The sequence below is a fragment of the Diplotaxodon limnothrissa genome, linkage group LG9 (assembly GCF_057381915.1).
Source record: "Diplotaxodon limnothrissa isolate DT_005_m linkage group LG9, D_limnothrissa_male_GT1.1, whole genome shotgun sequence".
Classification (NCBI taxonomy): Eukaryota; Metazoa; Chordata; class Actinopteri; order Cichliformes; family Cichlidae; genus Diplotaxodon; species Diplotaxodon limnothrissa.
Genome location: NC_140604.1, coordinates 10,862,781 through 10,882,562, shown reverse-complemented (window position 1 = coordinate 10,882,562; position 19,782 = coordinate 10,862,781). Strand labels below are relative to the sequence as shown.

Genomic DNA, 19,782 nt, shown 5'->3' with positions numbered 1-19,782 from the left:
GCCCTTCAGCCTCTCAGACTGCTGACATGTTAGGAGACAAACCTCCAGCTGCATCCTCACCAAATGTCATCAAAGGTTCTACTGATGGAGATGAAACTGTAGAAGATCCTGACCTCGAGCCTTCCAACAACACCTCCACGCAACAAACCAGCCCGCTTCCCCCCAAAGACTCTGAGCCCGCTGAGGCTGAGACCGGCCTCAGCCCTGAGCAACAGCTCAGCAACGACTGTGTAGAGGGGGATTAAAGTTCACGTGCAGCAGTTTCTGCTGAAAAGCTTTGGCAGTGAGCAGATTTAAAGGTTTCCCAATGTTCGTGCCTGCTCATTCGAGTAATGTTGTGCATTTCTGGTGGTTTATATCTTGAGCACATGTTCCTACTGTGACGTCAGCTTTGGGTTAGCAAAGACATTTATAATCAATGGAAATAAATGTTTTTCTTATTTTTAAAAGTCCAAATCCTAAACGTATTTACCATGTGTTGGTATCTGTTACAGAAAAATATTTGAACTGATCCACAGTTCCTGCTCTGATGCATCTTCTTTCTCCAGTTTCACTATTGGCAGAATTTTGGTTGCAAACATGTTTCTATAAAAGGCCTCTGTGTGTGTGTAGTATGTGAGCTGTCAACTGACCATCACCCTCTTCCAAGCATTAAGTGCTCGTTCAATTATGAACAGTTCTTTCTTAAGCTACTGCAGGGACATGAAACGCAACACGATGAAGTGGCTCCATCTGCGCTAATGAAAACACCATTTTTAATTACAGGCCACTGCACACATATTGAAATAGTTATGTACAGTTCATATTTCTGTTGGTAGTTCTAGAAAACAATCTTAAAATCCACAAACCAAAAAACGGTTCTGATTATTTACCAGTTCAAACAATAAAAATGTCCTTGGTGTTGGTGTCTTCTATACAGGCTCTTGATATACAAACTATAAGATAAATACATCCTAGTTTTATACATCACTTCCAACACAACCAACCTCAGGTGTGTTCATTACTCTACGGGTTTATTTTAAAGTCTGCTAATGAGTGACATGAAGTTTTATCAGTCCGGTGACCTGTCCAGGGCGTATCCTGCCTCTCACCCTATGACAGCTGGGACAGATTCCAGGACGTGCAGAAGAAAATGGACGAGTGGACGTTTTATCATCTCCAGAACAATACTCGTGCTGGGTTTTGTATGAAGTGGTCACAGGTAGTACAATATGTGTGAACTCACCAAAAATGGTTCTATAACACAAGACATTTAATTTACACAAGACATTGATCCCACCAGTGAGATATTGAGATCACTGGTGCTGAGAGAAAAGCCTTTTGTTACCAGACTTCTTTAACCTGCTGCAGTTGACTAGTTTCCTGCAGGATTGAACCACATTTGCAGTGAGTACTAGGTCTTGTCAAAGTAACTGCTGACACTTCACTGGCATTAACACGTTCCCTATCCTCCTTACAACTAAGTTTAACTTGATGTGATTTTAAAAACTAACTTTTACAAAACGTATCCACTGATTCGGTTTGACTCTGGTTTCTAAAAAGATGGCGGGACATGTTTTTACTTAATATTGTGTTTGCTTTCCTGTGACTTCACACACTCGTGTGGTTTGTCCACACACAATCTGGAGCTACAAGAATGACCTGGATGACTCAGCACGAGTGATCTTCAATGATCACCGTTCTGTTAGCGCACAGCGTGCAGTTCTCACAAGTGTCTGCTTGGAGGTAAAGCTGGGCTACAGCGTTTCTATGCTGTTGTTGCCGGGAGGCGTGAAGCCCTTTCCAGATCCATCAGAGCCAACTCTCTGATTTCTTCCAGAATAGAGTACAGACTGGGAGTTTTGCTCTGACGAAACTCTCTTTCCTCTTTGGAGAGTTTGGGGCGCCGGGCTGTCTTCTCCTGAGCCAGCGCCTCTTCATTCTGACGCACCACCTCTTTGACCAGCTGACTGCGGCCCTGAGGGCTGGGCTGCTGGGACTTGGCACTGTGGTGAGGCTTGTTGCTGATGACCTCGAGGTTTAGACGGTCAGCGTGGCAAGTTGAAGAGTGGACAGAAATACGAACCTGAAGAGAGCAGAGAACGTAAGTCACAGTATTCCTCAGTTCGATCACTACACAGTAATGGCACCTACTGAAAATAGTCTAATGGAATGCTATGCAAAGACAGGCCCACTTAAGGTTTGTGACGTAATATATAACAGCAGTCCTCTCAGCACTGTGCGCAGCGTCACAGCTAAGTAGACAGTGGTGTAGAGTGGAGAAGTTTCCGACTGTGCCACAATTTTGTTCATAAATAGGATAAATTGGATACGTATGTTACACACACGTATCCAATGTAACAAACGTTCATCCATCCGTACACGAACTTTCTTTACTGTGCTTTCTAACATTCACACGACGTGGAGACTGGAGCAGAGGGGGAGAAAAACATTCATTAACACTGTGACCTCGGTCAAGTGTCACAGTGAGGTTGTTGTTTTGTTGATTTGTTTGTTGAATATCATCATCATCTCTTTGTTTGATATGATCATAGCTTGACAGCAGTCAATGCTGTGGTGGACAACTTGTGTTTGGGCTAATGTTTCTTTCTATCTTGTTTTGGCCACATGTGTCATCCATCATCATCCATCAGTAAGCTATGTTGTTAGCATTGCCTTTGCCCTTTGACATTTATGACCCCAGGATAAGTCCATGAAAGAAAGAAAAGATGTTGATAACAGTGGAAGCAGCAGTACTCTGTCACTTTTTCATGTCTTAAAGCCAAAGATGTGAGAATAACACACCGTTACTTCAGTTTATTTTTGTTAGCTAACCTTAGGGTAATGTTTCCTGCTCTTTTTGCTTAAATCACATGCACTTATTCCTCACAATCATCGTGTGTAACATGCCTGAACTTAATATAACTTGACGCCAGTGATGGGCAGCAATGCATAATTAGATTACTTTTTTCAAGTAACGAGTAAAGTAAGGGATTACTGTTGCAAAAAAGGTAATTAGATTACTGTTACTGTCCCGTAAACACGCTGCTCTACTGTGTTACTAAACCGTGAGTTTGTTTGCAAGAGTGTCTCATGACAATGACATAAGTGCATGCGACGTTTGTGGTAACAAACGTGTGCAGAGCAACAATGGATCATTTATCGAGTGCGAGAGAGAGAGTGCGACCGTGCAGCGTTTAAAGGCGTTTATGTGAAAACAATTACCGCCCACTGTCATTTTTTTATCTCCCTTTACAAAAAGGTTTGTGTAGAAACGCCACAAACTGGAAGCATTACATTTCTTGTCTTGGAGGAGAGCCTCCCCCCCCCCACACTTATGTTTTTGTTTTCATATAATATTTAAAAACAATAAACTGAATAACTTTAAATGATTTATTTTCAGGAATCATTTTCGTCTCATTCATCTTACTGACGTTTTGTTACCTTGAGATTAGCTAACAAAGCAGCAACCACACAACACTTTATCACAACAAGATCATAAAACGTCTCTTAATGTTGGACCACAAAAGATCCAGTAGTCGTATGAACCTGTGATTCATATACACTCATGCATATATATTTGGAATCGTCGCCTTTAGGCGCTGCATTGCTGGAAACCTTCTAAAATGATTGATTAGCGTTTTCTGTGACTTACGGTGATGTGGTCAAACAGTTTGAAGGTGGAGGTGCCACAGCTGGAGGTGGTGGTAATGCGGTCCGGGTATTTTCGCACAGTGCCACCCTGCCAATCACAGCTGCCGTCCTGTCCCGCTACCACCACCAGGCCCTCTTTGTTCTTCAGATACACAGGCCCCCTCACACCATACCTGTGAACAACATGGCTGTGGTCAGAGGCAGCCTTACTTACTCAGTGATATTACTCAACCTGCTTTGCGCCCTGTGATTTTAATCATTACATGGATTCTACAGCCTTCTCAAAATGACCACAGGTTACATTTTAATAAACTGTTAATATTGCATATCCCTGTAACACCACAAGCATGGAGAACACTGATGTTATTAAATTACACTTTCCTTGCAATAAACAAGCAGCAACCTCCAGAGGTTAGCTAAGCTAACGTAGAAGTGCCACAAACACAAGGCTGGCTCCAAAGCACCGTCCCTCCCCACAGACTCAACTTCAGCAATGCAATTAACTTATTTAAAGCCTGGTAGAGAAAAGATTCGGGGTTTTAGCCGATTTTCCCTGCTCACAATAAATGTTTAAGGAATTAGTTTAGTAAATTTATACAATTTAAAACTCATTTTGAGGTTTTTTAAGAGAAAATAAAACTAGCGTGTATACTGTTAAATATACATTGATTAGCGTGCAATTACATCTTCCAACAAATTCATTCATTGTCATAAACTTTGAATTCGTCTATTAAAAATACACGAGTGGTTGGCCGTCTGTGAGCTGCTGTACAGCTCCATTAAACAAAGGAAAAGAAGAAGACTGCAGAACAAAACACAGGACTGAAGGTTCTTACTCTGGGATAAACACCAAGACACCGTTGTCTCGAATGGAGTAGACAACAGCGTCAGCCACACAGCACGGGTCTGTCTGAGGGTCTCGTTCTCTGAAAAACAGACACTGAAACAGTGCTGTGGATCGCATTTGGGCTGCCTGTGCTGCCTGCAAATGAAACACAGACGTCAGCACAGCTTCTGTTAATAGAGTAAGAGGTGAATCATTGAAAAACACAAACAATAAAACACCCCTGACCCTGTTCTTGCTGTTGACATGGTGAGCCATTTCCTCCACTTCTTTGTTACTGGCTGGTGCTTTACCAGATACAACGCCCCTCTGCATGTGCAGGGCTGCGGTAAGAAGGCGGTGCACGACAATGTCTGCGTACCGACGGATGGGTGAGGTAAAGTGTGTGTAGCGATCCAGAGCCAGACCTACGACAACGAAGCAAATATCAGCACGTTAGCCTTCTTTCTAGTTCTCAGTCGAATAATTCTTCACAAACAACAGACGTTGGACAAGTGTGTGCAGACGTGTGATGGATGGACTGACCCACAGTCACACTGAAACTCTAGTGCAGCCAATAAAAGCTGTGCAGCGGTATCGTACCATAATGGTAGTATTGGTCTTGAGGATGAGCACCAGTGGAGAAGTACAGAGCCTGTGACATAGCAGTGGTGGCCATCATTCTGAACAACCTGTTCACCAAGGGGTCCTGTGGGTCCACAGCTCGGTCCAGTGAGGCAGCTAAAGCCTTGTTGGACCTGAAGGAACAGAGCCAGAAACCAGGGATGAGTGAGGCCTCTCATCTCAGCAGTCAGTGACACAAAGCTACTTGCATCACCATGTCTCTTGTCCTGGGACCGGTTCTGCTGTTGGTTTAACCCCCCCCCCCCCCCCCCCCCCCCCCCACAATCCTCCAACCGCACATTCATATTTTGTTTTCAAACTCCATTGCAGTTCATTCCACGCCTCAGATCCTCAGACCTTTTGTAAACAGTTAAACAAATAAAAGTTAACTGTAATAGATTACAGGTTGTAATTAAATAAATCACTGCCTCTTTTAAAAAACAGAAAAACAAACCATCTTTAATTATTTGAGTTGTTTGTTTTGTTCCCGTGTGAGAATATTCAACACTGCTCTCTGTGCAAAACGGGTTTAAAAGCATAAACAGCTGTGGGATCCTGTTTGTCCGGGATTTGAACCGGGGAACAAACTGCGGCAGGATCAGCGTTGTGCCGAGGTCGGCATCGCCGACAGCATGTGTTCCCCCTGCGTGGCGAGCGTTCGCTGGGCACGGAGTGTGGATCCAGGTTACGCCGCCTCCATTACAAACAGTCAGACGTGGAAGTAGTGATGTTTTAGTTTTGTAAAAAAGTGAAACCTGAGTGTCGTTACATTACCATTCAGTTTAAGGGTTACAACAGAAAATGAAATATTTATTGTCCTCTCGTGGTATCAGACGGGATTATTTTAACAAACGAAGGACATTTTGCCTGATAATTATATTTATCCTGTAACTTTACTGTGTAAAGAGCTAAAACCTCCAAAGTTTCAGGAGTAGTTAGTCGTTATAAGAAGTGTTTGTGAACTGAAAATCAAGAATGTGGGATCCTGTTTGTCCGTGATTTGGACAGCCCAGCGTGTGCTCCCGACGCAGGGGAAACTAATTCTGTCGGGGAGACCGACCTTGCCACGACAGCTGTTGTGAAGCTGAAGCCAAAGGCAAGATATGCTTCATCATATGTTGTAGTCTTTGGTTTGGAAGCATATTTGGCTTCAACCTCAACCTGAGCTGAAGGAACATGTCTTCTTCTTGTCTGACTGCTCATGTGACACCTGAGTGTGTCCCCGTGTTATCAAACATTTCAGGTTCACACACTTGTGTGTCTGAACATGATGTGCGTTGGACTACAATATGCATTTCCTCAGTTTCTATACTGAACAGTCAAAAACATTACCTGGTGTCAATGGTGAAACCTTTGGCCTTTGCAGTGTCCACCAGCTGGTTGAATAGCTCCTGTTGTGGTGGTGGGTGACACCTTAGAAGGGCCTGGTTGGGGAAAGCTTCCTGGATCTTGCGGGCCACCCAGTGGTTGGCGTAAATCATGCACTCTGCCACGGTCTCATGGACCTCCAGGGGCTGACGAGGGACCAGGGCCGTAATGTTCCTCTCCTCATCCAGCTGGGCACCCACCTGAAAAGGGAAAATGCTTCTAACGTGACTTCAATGAAAAAGAATATGAAAATGCATCAGTGGGCCACATTTTACTACAGTTTACTTTAACTCAGTTGAACATGCACCATTCCACCGGAACAAATGCTGCACGGAGAACCAAATGTGAATGAATCTCAACCTGAAAACAGTCTACTGTCTTTCCTACGTTCAGCTCTCTATCATACCAGTAAGAACACATATCCCTAACAGGCACACAGCTCTGCTCATGGGCACAGAAACTCCACCGATCTGCTGTTCATGCTTTTTGTTTATAGTGGACAGCCAATCAGAGTTTAAGTTAGCTCAAAGGAAATGTGCCTTAAAGAGAGAACAAAACTTTTCTCAGACTAAGGATGAACTGAGGGGACCCAAAGCACTTCAGCAGGAACCAAAAGAAGCCAGAAAGTTTGGATTTGAACACAGTTTTGGCCGTTTTATATAATAGATCAAGATGAAACATCTGTTGTCCTTATCCTTCAGGACAACAGATGTTTCACCAGCGGTCAATAATCCAGCTTTGTCAAGATAAGAACTTGATTTTTGGGTGGCAGCTCAATCATTAAACACACTTTTAGAAATATATTGGTTTTTCCACTATCCCAGAAGCAACCCGAGAGAATCATTTTTACTTCATATCAATATTCTGTGTGCGTACAGCCATAACAGGAATGCAATAACTGAATAATAAATAAATCCAAGACATCCTATTAGAGAGCATCTTATAGAACAACAGGAATTGTCCATATGAGGTTTTAACAGATGGCCGACCAGCCGCTGTAGATAAATGGCTGTGATCTAATGTGAAAACTGTCAGTGGTTTCACAGTGGAGTGCTTGGTTTCTTTATTCCAATATTCTCACTGAAATGACTTTCTGATAAAATGTTTTCTGCTGAGGAACGTGTTCTGCTTAGACGCCTGATTTTAAAAATAACGTCTCTATTAGACCGTACTATAATTTATTATCGATGAAAAGAAATATATGGTATCCATCTGTAATTCTGTAAATAACACAGCAAAAAACCAAACTAAACATAAAGACCTGGAAGACTCCTGCGTCTAAATTCATTCAGTTATTGTACTGAGTCCTGAACATGTTAGAAATATGGTATCTTCAACACATCAGTGGAGAATCTGTTCCAGGAGTTCAAGCGAGGCTTCTTCCTGGTGTGTGAGCAGGATTTGGTGAGGCTGTTTCGACCAGAGGAGCTGCAGGGAGTGCTGGTCGGCCAGGACGTGCATGACTGGGAAAAGTTCAAACAGGTACAGTCAGCCAAACAGACACAGGCTGTAGTTTCACAGCTGTCCTGTAGCACAATAACTGTGTACTGCATACTGTCAAAAGCATTCAGTCGGCTGCTTTAACACAAATATGACCTTGAGTCACATCTCAGTCTTAATCCAGACTTTTGTATGATAGTATAATATAATAGTCAGCCCACCCTTCGCAGCTATAACTGCTTCCACTCTTCTGGGAAAGCTTTCCACAAGGTTTAGGTGTGTTTATGGGAATTTTTTGACTATTCTTCCAGAGGTGCATTTATGGTGTCAGACACTGACGTTGGAGGAGAAGGCCTGGCTCACAGTTGCTGCTCTAATTCATCCCAAAGATGTTCTATCAGGTTGAGGTCAGGACTCTGTGCAGGCTAGTCCAGTTCTTCTACACCAAACTCACTCATCCATGTCTTTATGGACCTTGTATTGTGCACTGGTGCCCAGCCATGTGCACACATGCCCACACTTTACACTTGGCACAGTGCAGTCAGACAAGTACTTCTGGCAACCACCAAACCCTGACACATCCATCGGATTGCCAGTCAGAGAAGTGTGATTCGTCACTCCAGTAAACACATCTCCACTGCTTTAGAGTCCAGTGTTGAGATGCTTAAATCACTCCATCTGACGCTTTGCATTGTGTTTGTCAGTGTAAGGCTGGGATGCAGCTGCTCAGCCATGGAAACCAATGAAGTTTGGACATCTGTAACAACAGCAGACTGCAGATATTGGTGACTTAAGTGCACTATGAGCCTTAGCATCAGCTGACTAGCTGTCATTTCCAATTACTTCCACTTTGTTATAATATCACTAACAGCTGACTATGGAATATTTAATAGGAGGAAATTTCATGACTGGACTTGTTGCACTGGTGCATCCTATCACATTACCATGCTGGAATTCATTCAGTTCCTGAGAGCGACTCGTCCTTTCACACATGTTTGTAGAAGTAGTCTGCATGCCTAGGTGCTTGATTTAATACACCTGTGTCCATGGAAGTGATTGGAACACATTAATTGAATGATTTGGATGTGTTAGGGAATACTTTTGGCAACATAGTGTATGCCTGACCTTACAAACTCTATGATTATAACAGTCATTTTCACTGTTTTCAGAACACAAGTTATGGTTGGAGATATCATGACCGCCACCCCACCATACAGATGTTTTGGGAGGTATTTGATGAACTAACTGAAGAGCAGAGGAAAGATTTCCTTCGTAAGTACTTGCTGAAGCCTCCATTATGATATGTTACTGAAATCACACTGTATCATATAAAACATTAGATTTTTCTGCGCTTTACCAAGATACATTAGAGAGCAGCATTGTTCTGATTAATATACTGTAAAGCTGCTTCTAGCTGGTGGACTGAGCCGCCTCACCTTTCACCTGGCTCACGTCACACACCTGGAGAGACTCAACCTCCACCTGTGTTGCCTCACGCGAGATGATCTAGAGGCTCTGAGTCAGTTGCTACCAATCTCACACGCCGGACACTAATCGCATGCTCGCTGCAGCAGTCATGTGACTCGTTGTTTTTCAGTCCAGGTGCTGCCCTCTCTCACTGCACTGACCGAGCTTGATGTGTCATCCAATAAGGAAGTGGGAGGTGTGGTCCACCTGCTGGTCTCCGCCCTCCCTGCGACACAAATGAGGAGGCTGCCATTCAACAGCTGCTACATGAGCAACGAGTCCTTCACTGCTCTGGGTAACACACACACACACACTTGTTTATTTATAGAAGTTTTCCTTCAAGTCATTCTCCCTGAATACCTCTTCCACCCTCTAGCCTGAAATGGTGAAAACTTTGTGTTTATGCATCAGCCCTGGCGGTGTCCTATCTGCGCACGGTGGATATTTCCTGGTGTAAAGTGGTTGGCGGTCACTTGGCGCTCCTGCTGGATGCTCTGCAGCCATCAGTCGTCAGCGAGCTCCGTCTTTGCAGCTGCGAGCTCACCACTGATGACATGCAACATCTGGGTAACTAACACACAATGACATTATACTTTTTCTTTTTTGGTCTGTAGTGGATCATTAGGCTGCATAAATGTATATTAAGACAAGTAAAGCCTGAAGGAAATTGATATTTCTTTCATTTATTTCATGCTGCCAGCATCTGTAGCTGTCGTATAAAACAAAACAATGAAAGTATTCGGTGTTATTTTTGTCTCCATCAGAAACATTGTGAACAAAACAGTAAAGTGAACAGGCATAAAGTGATCAGTTATCAATGGGTCCTCTTCCTCTGTGCAGCTGCCGTGTGCAGACGGGGCTGTCTCTCCTCACTCCGTGCACTGGATCTGTCCTACAACAGCTTGGTGGGAGACAACGGTTGGTGCAGTCTGTTTGCAGCAGGAGGTCTGGGCTCTCTGGAAGACGTGGATGTCAGTTTGCGACCTTCAACCTCTGCTCCGTGCTCAGCCTGGCTGCCCGCTCTGCTCCGAGCTCTGCCTCAAATGCCGGCGCTGGCTCGACTGGCCATGCAGAGGTGGACAGCTGACTGTCAGGAGAGAGAGCAGCTGAGGTACTGTCTGAAAAAGAGGAGCGTCCTGCTGGAAAGGGATCCAGATTTACAAGACACATCATCAACATGTAAAGGGAACAGTCAGGAGAGCCTAGAAGAGAGTCAGCCTGAGGAGATTGGAGCGGACCGCACTGGAATTTACTGTCAAAGAGCGACCCACTTTGTTGCTTTATTATTATTTTTTTAAGTCTCTGTTACCACAAGAAGGTCAGTGTTGACGTCAGCTGCATCACGTCTGATGTAAACTGTGTCACACGTGATGGTTTCAGGGAATACTGGGAACTTACAGAGTTAAGCACAGCTGGTGTGGGTTATCATATTTGTCGTCTCTCACCTTGGCTGCAGGGTCTGGGTCTTTCGAATGCAGCAGTCCTAACACTTGAGACACACATGCCGAGAAGTGGGGATACCTGGAAATGGACAAAGGCTTTCAGCAGAGTTTTAAAGCAGCTATTCAGGAAAAGAGCTGTGAATTATCTGCATACCTTGTTAGGTAATCAGCTATTTTGGGGTTCTTTAACAAATCAACCAAAAGGTCGACTGAGTATTTTCTCGTCAGAGTACCTTCACCGTTCACGATGATGTTGAGCACAAGCTGGAGCATTTGATGGATGTTCTTTGCATCAAAGAGCTACGAGGAAATCCCAGAGATTAGAGACAGGATATTATGTGAATCAGCATGAATGTTGTTTGTTGTTCAACAGATAAAAACAAGAAGAGAAAATAGAAACAAAGTAAAAAAGGAACAATTGTTTCTGCCGTTAAGAAAAAAAAATTGAGTCATGGCAGAGACCTGCAGAAGTCTTGAGTCTCATTTGATGACATTTTGTCAGATTGCCTTGTAATTTAAAAAAAACAAAACTGTTTTTTGAGCAAAAGTTCTCCAGGTTTTTTTGGAGTTCTTTCAAAGTTTTCTTATTTTTGGACGTTAGCTGCTTTTTCACTCTTTTTCAGTCCAGTCAGGGATGCAGAGGAGGAGGAGGAAGGTCCTGGACACATCAGTGGCTTATGTGCGTGGAGAGGAGAACCTGGCCGGCTGGAGGCCCAGAGGAGATAGCCTCATCCTAGAGCACCAGTGGGAGCTGGAGAAGATGGAGCAGCTGCAGGAGGTGGGGCCTTAAAAGATTCATAAAGAAATAAATCTGTTTAATATCATTGAGGGAAAAATGACTTTTCAGCTCAAAGACCAAAGTGCTATTCTAAAAAGTTTTTTCTTAGAGTACAGACTTTACATGACTAACCTCCCCTCTTCTCCCCACCTCACATTCGCCCCCATCTTTCGTCCAGGTGGAAAAGACCCGTCACCTTCTGGGAGAGGCGGCTCCCGTGGGAACAGCTCCCACCACCAAGTCCCTGAGTGAGTCTCTGTCCCCCAGCGTGAGCTCCGGCACTCTGTCCACGTCCACCTCCGTCTCCTCGCAGATCTCCAGCACCACCTTTGAAAGCGTGAGAAGGAGCTGGCCACCAAGGTGAGAAAAACGTGGGCTTAGTGGGCGTTCTTGTTGCTGCCTTCTTCCTTCTCTGCTCGGAGCTGATCGGTCTTGTTCCTGTTGTGTTGTAGTGCCTGCGCCTTCTGACACACACCTTCAATACTGAATACAAGCAGCTGGTGAACAGCATCAGTGACTGCAAGGTGAGAAATAATACAAAGAAATAAAAAAATAGCCTTTCTGTGTCACATCAGGGAGTTCCTATATTGACGTCTACCTCATCCTGCTGTTGTTTCACTTCAGCTTTCTCTCATCTCACCGATCGGACGTGATCCATCCGTGACGAGCTTCAGCAGTGCCACCCTCACCCCTTCCTCTACCTGCTCCTCTCTGTCGGACTCCCGCTGTGGCTCCATGGGCCAGAAGTAAACATATTTTTAGGAACATTGACCTCGATCTGCAAACGGTTATTGACAGGTTATCTATTTGATTCTAACTTGGTGTGATTTGTGTTAAAGGACCCCTGAGAACAGCTCACGTGCCTCCAGTCCCTCCTGCTCAGACTGTGAAAACTTCCCGATGGTTCCCACTCTGGAGACCTCCTACCTTGCGCGGGCTGCAAAAGAACGAGTTCCTGAACTTGGTGCCTGATATTGAAGAAATGCGACCAGGGTGAGTAATGCCATATTAACCCAAATACTGTCACTATGACATGTGTCTCACAGACCAAATGTAAGTCGACACTCATGTTCTCTAGTTCAAGCAGAAGTGATGTGGATCGATTCAAATTCCTGAGCCTGGATGATTTCAGCTGGAAACAAACCAACTCTGCTTCTTCCTCAGATAATTCAATTCAATTCAATTCAATTTTATTTATATAGCGCCAAATCACAACAAAAGTCACCTCAAGGCGCTTCATAGATACAGAGAAAAACCCAACAATCATATGACCCCTTATGAGCAAGCACTTTGGCGACAGTGGGAAGTAAAAACTCCCTTTTAACAGGAAGAAACCTCCAGCAGAACCAGGCTCAGGGAGGGGCGGGACCATCTTCTGTGACCGGTTGGGGTGAGAGAAGGAAGACAGGATAAAAGACCTGCTGTGGAAGAGAGACAGAGGTTAATAACAGATATGATTCAATGCAGAGACGTCTATTAACTCATACTGAGTGAGAAAGGAGACTGGAAAGGAAAAACTCAATGCATCATGGGAATCCCCGGCAACTATGCAAGTTGTAAACAGTTGTAGGATTAAAGATTATTGAATGTACAGAATGATTATTTACACAGAGCTATACAGTAGTGCAGTTAAGATAAGTGAGGGTGTAGATAGTTTCTACAGAGGCTATATAAAGTGCTAGTGGTTGTGAGTGGTGGTTCACTCCATGTTATTATTGTGTGTTTGAGGGTACAGTTGTCCATTGTGGGGGTGTGTATGTTCAGTGCATGAGTTTAACGTGGGTCAGATGTCAGGAGGCAGAGTTCAGGAGTCTGACAGCTGTGGGGAAGTAGCTGTTCCGGTACCTGGTGGTCTTAGTCCGGAGGCTCCTGTGGCGCCTCCCAGAGGGCAGGAGGGTGAAGAGTCCATGTGATGGGTGACTGGGGTCTTTGATGATTTTCCCAGCCCTTTTCAGACACCGCTTCCTGTAGATGTCCTTTATGGCAGGAAGTGGTGCTCCGGCGATGCGCTGGGCAGTTTTCACGACCCTCTGCAACGCCTTCCGGTCCGAGGCAGAGCAGTTCCCGTACCAGACTGTTATACAGTTGGTCAGGATGCTCTCGATGGTGCAGCGATAGAAGTTCACCAGGATGTCTGAGGACAGGTGGTTCTTCCTCAGAGTCCTCAAGAAGAAGAGGCGCTGGTGAGCCTTCTTGACCAGCTTGGAGCAGTTGGTCGTCCAGGTGAGATCCTCGGAGATGTGGACTCCCAGGAACTTGAAGCTGCTCACACGCTCCACAGCCGTCCCCTTAATGTGGATGGGTGGATGTGGGTCAGCATTCCTCCTGTAGTCCACGATGAGCTCCTTGGTCTTCTCGGTGTTAAGCAGCAGGTTGTTTGTGTCGCACCACTCAGCCAGACGATCCACCTCCTCCCTGTAGGCGGCCTCATCGTTGTCACTGATGAGGCCAATCACCGTGGTGTCATCTGCAAACTTAATGATGGTGTTGGAACCATCAGCAGGTCTGCAGTCGTGGGTGAAGAGGGAGTAGAGGAAAGGGCTCATCACACAGCCTTGTGGTACACCGGTGTTCATTGTGATGGTAGATGAGCAGCGGTTATCCAGCCGGACATGTTGGGGGCGGTTGGTCAGGAAGTCCAGTAACCATTTGCAGATGAGGGAACTGATGCCCAGGTCTGTCAGTTTCCTGATGAGTTGTGAGGGGTGGATTGTATTGAATGCTGAACTGAAGTCTATAAACAGCATTCTGGCGTAGGTGTTGTTGTTGTCCAGGTGTGAGAGGACAGAGTGCAGTGCGATGGAGACTGCATCCTCTGTGCTCCTGTTCTGGCGGTATGCAAATTGGTGGGGGTCCAGGGTGGGGGGGAGACAGGATTTGAAGTGTGCTAGGACCAGCTGCTCTAAGCACTTAGCTATTTACAGTTCATAACAAGAGACAAGGCACCATTTCTCTCCTTTGTGTTCCAGTCATCACAGCAGATTAAACTTTTAAAATATTTGCAAATAGTATAAAGAAATATATAAAGAAGTAAAACAGTAATTTATTAATACTTAGAAATACTAAAACTTACATTTGTCAGCAAAAACTGCTGCCATCTGAACCGAAACGTTACAAACCAGCTTACCCACAATCTGTGTATTTTTCTATGCTGGCTACTTAAATTGGCATCCAACAAGCTATTTGCTTTAATCTTTTATTAGACAAAGGCTGACTGGTTAGTTCAAGCTTCAACTGCATCCAAAGGACTGAAAATGTTTTAACACAGTGACTGAACTTGATTGAAGTCTCCGTAGTTTGTTGAATCTGTTTCGAGTGACTTATTTTCACAATTCCAGGAATTTTTAAAAGGCACCAAAAAGCATTACAATGCTGAGCTCGAGTCTGTGGACTTCAAAGGAAATGCAGAGGAGGCCAGGGTCCACATCAACAGCTGGGTGGAGAAGCAGACACAAGGTAAGCATAATGTAACTTTAAATGATCTCCACTGTAAATCCTTGGGGATCAGTTGTGTTGTGTTCAGTTGAGACATTATTACCGGATTGTCCACCGTCCACATTATTTTCTGTTTCCAGTTCTTCCAGTCTAATTTCTATTCAGTATTAAGCAGCACTATCTCTGGGTTTTACTGTTTGGTTTCATGCTATTAATAAAACCATCACAGCAGTATGTTGCTGTAAATAGCAGGCCAATTCTTCTATTCTTATTATATTATGTGATGGGTACTTCTACTTTGATCACTTGTGTCTTTAACATATTTTTATTTTTCAGGCCCATTTAGGATTGGCTGCTATTGATTCTATATCTTTATATTATCTTAAGTGCAGCAGGAAATTCATTCATTGTTTTTATAAAAGCGCGATACAAATACAGGCCATTTATAAATCTACCATCTATAATAATAGGATACAAGGACTTTCTATGAGGGTTATAGGACTGTGGTGCCACCTGCTGGAAATGAGACAATCTTAATCCCATTATTTTTGTAGGAGCCATTTTTGGGTTGATACCTCATGTTGCCGCTAGAGGTAACCTTTTTAAGTTTCTTTTTTTTAAACTTTATTTAATAAACAATGAGTATACAACATACGAACAGATGAAGTATACAAAACAACAGAACATGAACACAAAAAGCCAAGAGTAAAAGAAAAAGGTAACAATTATAAGAATACACATACATGTATTGTTTTGAGAGCCTTTGTGTTGGTGGAGTCTGATATTGATTGTATGTACATTTCCACATCCTTAAAATAATGACAGAAATATGGTGTTTTGTTAGTAAACTTACATTTATGGATAAAAAATGTAGCTAAAAGTATGAACAAATTCATCATAAAAAACATTTCTCATACTTCTTGGGGAACTTAAACAAACAGAATAAAACATTTTCCCATCGTAAAGAAAACTCCCTTAAAATATGGACAATAACAAACCTGCTAAATTCCTTCCAGAATCTCTGTGTAAAAGAACAGTACCAAAAAAGATGCGTCACAGTTTCTGGATGATCCCCACAGAAAGTACAATTAGTATTTATGTCCCTTTTACATTTGACCATGTAGTGACTGGCTGGATAACATTTATGTAGAATTTTAAATGAGACTTCTTTCACCTTATTTACAATCAAATATTTATGGGGGACCATCCAGACTGTCTTCCACTTGATATCTGGAACATATCGGTTCCAATAAGATGTTATATATGGGAGAGAGACGATATCTTCTTGGAATAAACTACGTATTCTCTTATTGCTGTTACCAAGTTCCTGTGAAAAGCAGATTTTTCCTATTGGTGACTCAGCTGGATCGGGGAGAGTGACTGAGGCAGATATTGAGCTGTCAGTGTTTTTATATAACATTAAAGTCCCTGAGGGTGTGGCACCAAGCACCACTGAGGATTCCACCTTTTTAAGTTCCTGTATGGTAGGTTTATGTAAGGTATTTAAGGTGGACGCACGTAATCAGCGTCAGGTGTGTTGTTAATCATAAGAAGGCAAAACGTTTGTGACCGCTGCGCTTTTATCTTAAAATGTTTGGAACAAAGACCAAAAAGGACAAGATAAGTACTGCTGGAGTTATTGGACTGTTTAATTAATTCATGCATACCAGAAGCATCGCGTCACCCCCGCTAACAACCACCTCAGTGGCTTCTTTCTTTTTTTTTTTTGCCTGTCCCATTTGGTTCTTTAGCCGTCAGAATATTTGTCTGAAGACCAACAAGGATACCCAATGGATTTATTTTGCCAAATGGATCATCGCGGCATTGCCGTATTGGTCCATTTGATCGACCTTTGTTTTTATTATTTATTTTATTTCATTTTCAGTTGTTACAGACGGGACAGACATGAGTGAGGGACAGGAAAGGGAGAAAGAAAGAGGAAGGAAAAGAAAAACAGAAGGGGAGAGGGACAGTGAGAAAGGGGGAAAATAAATAAATAAATAAAATCTCCTGGATCACCTGTTGAGAGAGAAAGAATAGAAAACAAGCAAAAAAAACCAAAGCAACTTTCTAAACACAACACCATCGCATTAATCTAGCTAAGTGTAAACAGCAGTAAATACTAAATATTCAATGTTGTTGTGCAGCACGCAGGACAGACAGCACACAATGTGCTTTGAAGTAGCAGCCAAGAAAGGTGTAATTTAAGTCTACGAGCAGTGAACACCCGTGTGCACACCTGTGTGGATCAGCGCGCTTGTATTCAAATGGTTTCCACATGTAATGGTCTGCAAGAGGATGTAGCGAGCCATAGCCCCGTCCCCCAGGCCATGAAGCAGGCATGGAGGAGATCCAGGCCCCAGACATCCAGAGGCCCCAGAGTGCGAGAGCCCAAGGAGGACCACCGGAGGGGCATCCGTGCCACCCTCATGGGAAGGGCTGAGGATCCCCAGACGAGGCGTCACCCAGTAGCCACCGAGCAGAAGCTAGAGGGGGCTGCACCGGCGTGCCCGCCGGCTCTGCCGGCAGCCAGCTGTGCCTCAGTGGCTTCAAGCGTAGGCTTGAATTTTGTTCAAGCCTACACTTGAATTTTTGTTTTTTGTTCCCTGTTATACTGATCATAAAGCTTTTTCCCCCTTTTTTAAAAATAAAAACCATCTTGCTGTTGCCCTGTTTTCTGATTTTATAGCTGAAGATGTTGTACAGTAACTAGTGCATCTTTGGTAATAGTTAATAGTTTTCATAAATTCTTTTTACCAGATAAAATCAAGGACTTGCTAAGCCAGGATACAGTGGGTAGCCTGACGAAGCTGGTTCTCGTGAATGCCATTTACTTCAAGGGCAGCTGGAACACGCAGTTTAAGGAGGAGAAGACTGCTGATGCGCAGTTTCGACTGAACAAGGTAACAGTGCAGAAAGGCAGCATAGGATGGTGCAGTTATACTTTGATCTGTCATACTACAAACGAGCTGTGGACTTTGCTGAATGAGAACATAAAGCCTGGAGCTCTGAGGGGATAAAATCGTGCTTTTAGGACGATCACTTTCCAACTTTATGCAGTTATGCAATGCAGTTTATTATTCATGTAATATCCAATAAGTTCTCAAATAAATCTCAAACAACAGCACATCACAAACTTCGGCTAACAAGAACAAATTGTGTTGTGACGTGTGCTCTACATCCAAATCCACTCAATGGCTGGAATAAAACCATGACAGAACTTTTTGAGATCATTTTGAGACTAAACACAAAAAACATTTCTCTTGTCTCCCCTATTTTTCAGAACGACACTAAGCCGGTGAAGATGATGCAGCAGAAAAGTAAATTTCCTTTTGCGACCATTCCTGAGGCCAACTGCAAGGTAACATCCATCACTTTCAGCTTATTACAGGATTTCACCAGCATGATCTAAAACTTGTCTTTTACAAATATCAGCCTAAATTTCTAGATTAGGAAGTCAGATCATCTTTGATGGAGTAATAAATAAAAACAATGTTTCTGGACAGATTCTTGAGATGCCGTATAAAGGAAATGACCTCAGCATGCTCATATTCCTGCCTAATGACATAGAAGATGATACCACAGGCTTGGAAAAGGTAAGATGCACTTACCAGTACTTTAATGTCCAGTTTCAATCAGACAAGCTAGTGACACTGTATCCACACAGCTGGAGAAGGAGCTGACCTATCAGAACTTTGTGGACTGGACTCGCCCAGACATGATGAGCCCCAACGAGGTTGATGTCAAGCTCCCTCGATTTAAGATGGAGGAGAAGTATGACTTGGAGAAAATCCTGACCAACATGGGAATGGAGAACGCTTTTGACATCTACAAGAGAGACTTCTCTGGTGAGAAATATTGCACCAATGAGACACACTGAATCAATTATACAGTTATATTGAGAGCACAAAAACTGCAAAACATCATCTGGTAAAGAAAAAAACACAACTGATTTCTGGGCTCTTCATCTACTAGGAATGTCTCCAGCAAATGACCTGATAGTGTCCAAAGTTGTCCACAAGGCTTTCGTGGATGTAAATGAAGAAGGAGCTGAGGCTGCTGCTGCCACTGGGGTTGACATGGAAGTCCGCTCTATAACGATTCCCGCTGAGTTTGTTGCCGACCATCACTTCATCTTCTTCATCCGACATAAACCCACCAAGAGCATTCTCTTTGTGGGCCGGTACTGCTCACCCGAGTAAACACGAGCTGACATTGACATGAATTAAACATAAAACATTATATACAGTATAAGATTTTGTAACACCTCTCTGTCAAGAAAATCAGGTCTCCCCTGCCTCTCACATGAATTTCCCTGAGGACACCTCATTGGACTCCCCTGTTGCAGCCCTTCAGTTCCAGACAGAGGAAGCCTTTGTCGCAGACAGTGAGGAAGAACTGCTGTCAGTGCTGGAAGAGCTCGACCCCCTCCCCATCACTGCGCAGTCTCAGCAGCCCTCACCCACCCCTGCCTCTCCTGTAGATGCCTCTCAAACTGCATCAGTTCAACCCCGAGTTGAATTATTTCAAGACCGAGATGAGCCCATCTGTTTTGCTGAAATCCAAGAAGACATGTGGTCAGTGCTTGACTACCTCCCCGTCTCTCAGCAGTCTAATGTGCTCTCCTCTCCTCATTCACACAACTACTCGACTCCTAAACAAAATCTCATCTGTCCTGCTGATTCCCCTCCATCCAAACTGGCGTCCTCCCCTGTTGCATTCACTGAATTGCCGTCAACAACCCCCATCTTTTGCCAACTAATGAAAAACAA

The 19,782-nt window shown here is 43.7% G+C and overlaps 4 protein-coding genes across 4 annotated transcripts; 3 read left to right on the top strand and 1 right to left on the bottom strand.

Moving 5' to 3' along the window:
- Positions 1–1,014: 1,014 nt before the first annotated feature.
- Positions 1,015–6,868, bottom strand: LOC146625154 (DIS3-like exonuclease 1). Its single transcript, XM_085362130.1, has 7 exons — positions 6,836–6,868; positions 6,413–6,648; positions 5,060–5,214; positions 4,706–4,884; positions 4,470–4,615; positions 3,635–3,806; positions 1,015–2,065 (listed from the first exon to the last, which is right to left on the bottom strand). Exons 1-7 carry the CDS (start codon positions 6,866–6,868, stop codon positions 1,748–1,750), a joined length of 1,239 nt encoding a protein of 412 aa, XP_085218256.1. The 3' UTR covers positions 1,015–1,747.
- Positions 6,869–8,277: 1,409 nt separating this feature from the next.
- LOC146625153 (leucine-rich repeat-containing protein 31-like) lies at positions 8,278–10,653 on the top strand. Its single transcript, XM_085362689.1, has 5 exons — positions 8,278–8,295; positions 9,058–9,160; positions 9,486–9,650; positions 9,767–9,922; positions 10,196–10,653. Exons 1-5 carry the CDS (start codon positions 8,278–8,280, stop codon positions 10,651–10,653), a joined length of 900 nt encoding a protein of 299 aa, XP_085218815.1.
- Positions 10,654–11,431: 778 nt separating this feature from the next.
- On the top strand, positions 11,432–12,547 carry LOC146625152 (kinesin-like protein KIF1B). The gene is made up of 5 exons (XM_085362129.1): positions 11,432–11,575; positions 11,754–11,912; positions 12,028–12,099; positions 12,200–12,321; positions 12,415–12,547. The coding sequence occupies exons 1-5, from the start codon at positions 11,432–11,434 to the stop codon at positions 12,545–12,547; spliced, it is 630 nt and encodes a 209-aa protein (XP_085218255.1).
- Positions 12,548–12,557: 10 nt separating this feature from the next.
- LOC146625151 (leukocyte elastase inhibitor-like) lies at positions 12,558–19,212 on the top strand. The gene is made up of 7 exons (XM_085362128.1): positions 12,558–12,568; positions 14,892–15,031; positions 17,771–17,913; positions 18,294–18,371; positions 18,517–18,606; positions 18,678–18,858; positions 18,986–19,212. Exons 1-7 carry the CDS (start codon positions 12,558–12,560, stop codon positions 19,210–19,212), a joined length of 870 nt encoding a protein of 289 aa, XP_085218254.1.
- The last annotated feature ends 570 nt before the right edge of the window (positions 19,213–19,782 follow it).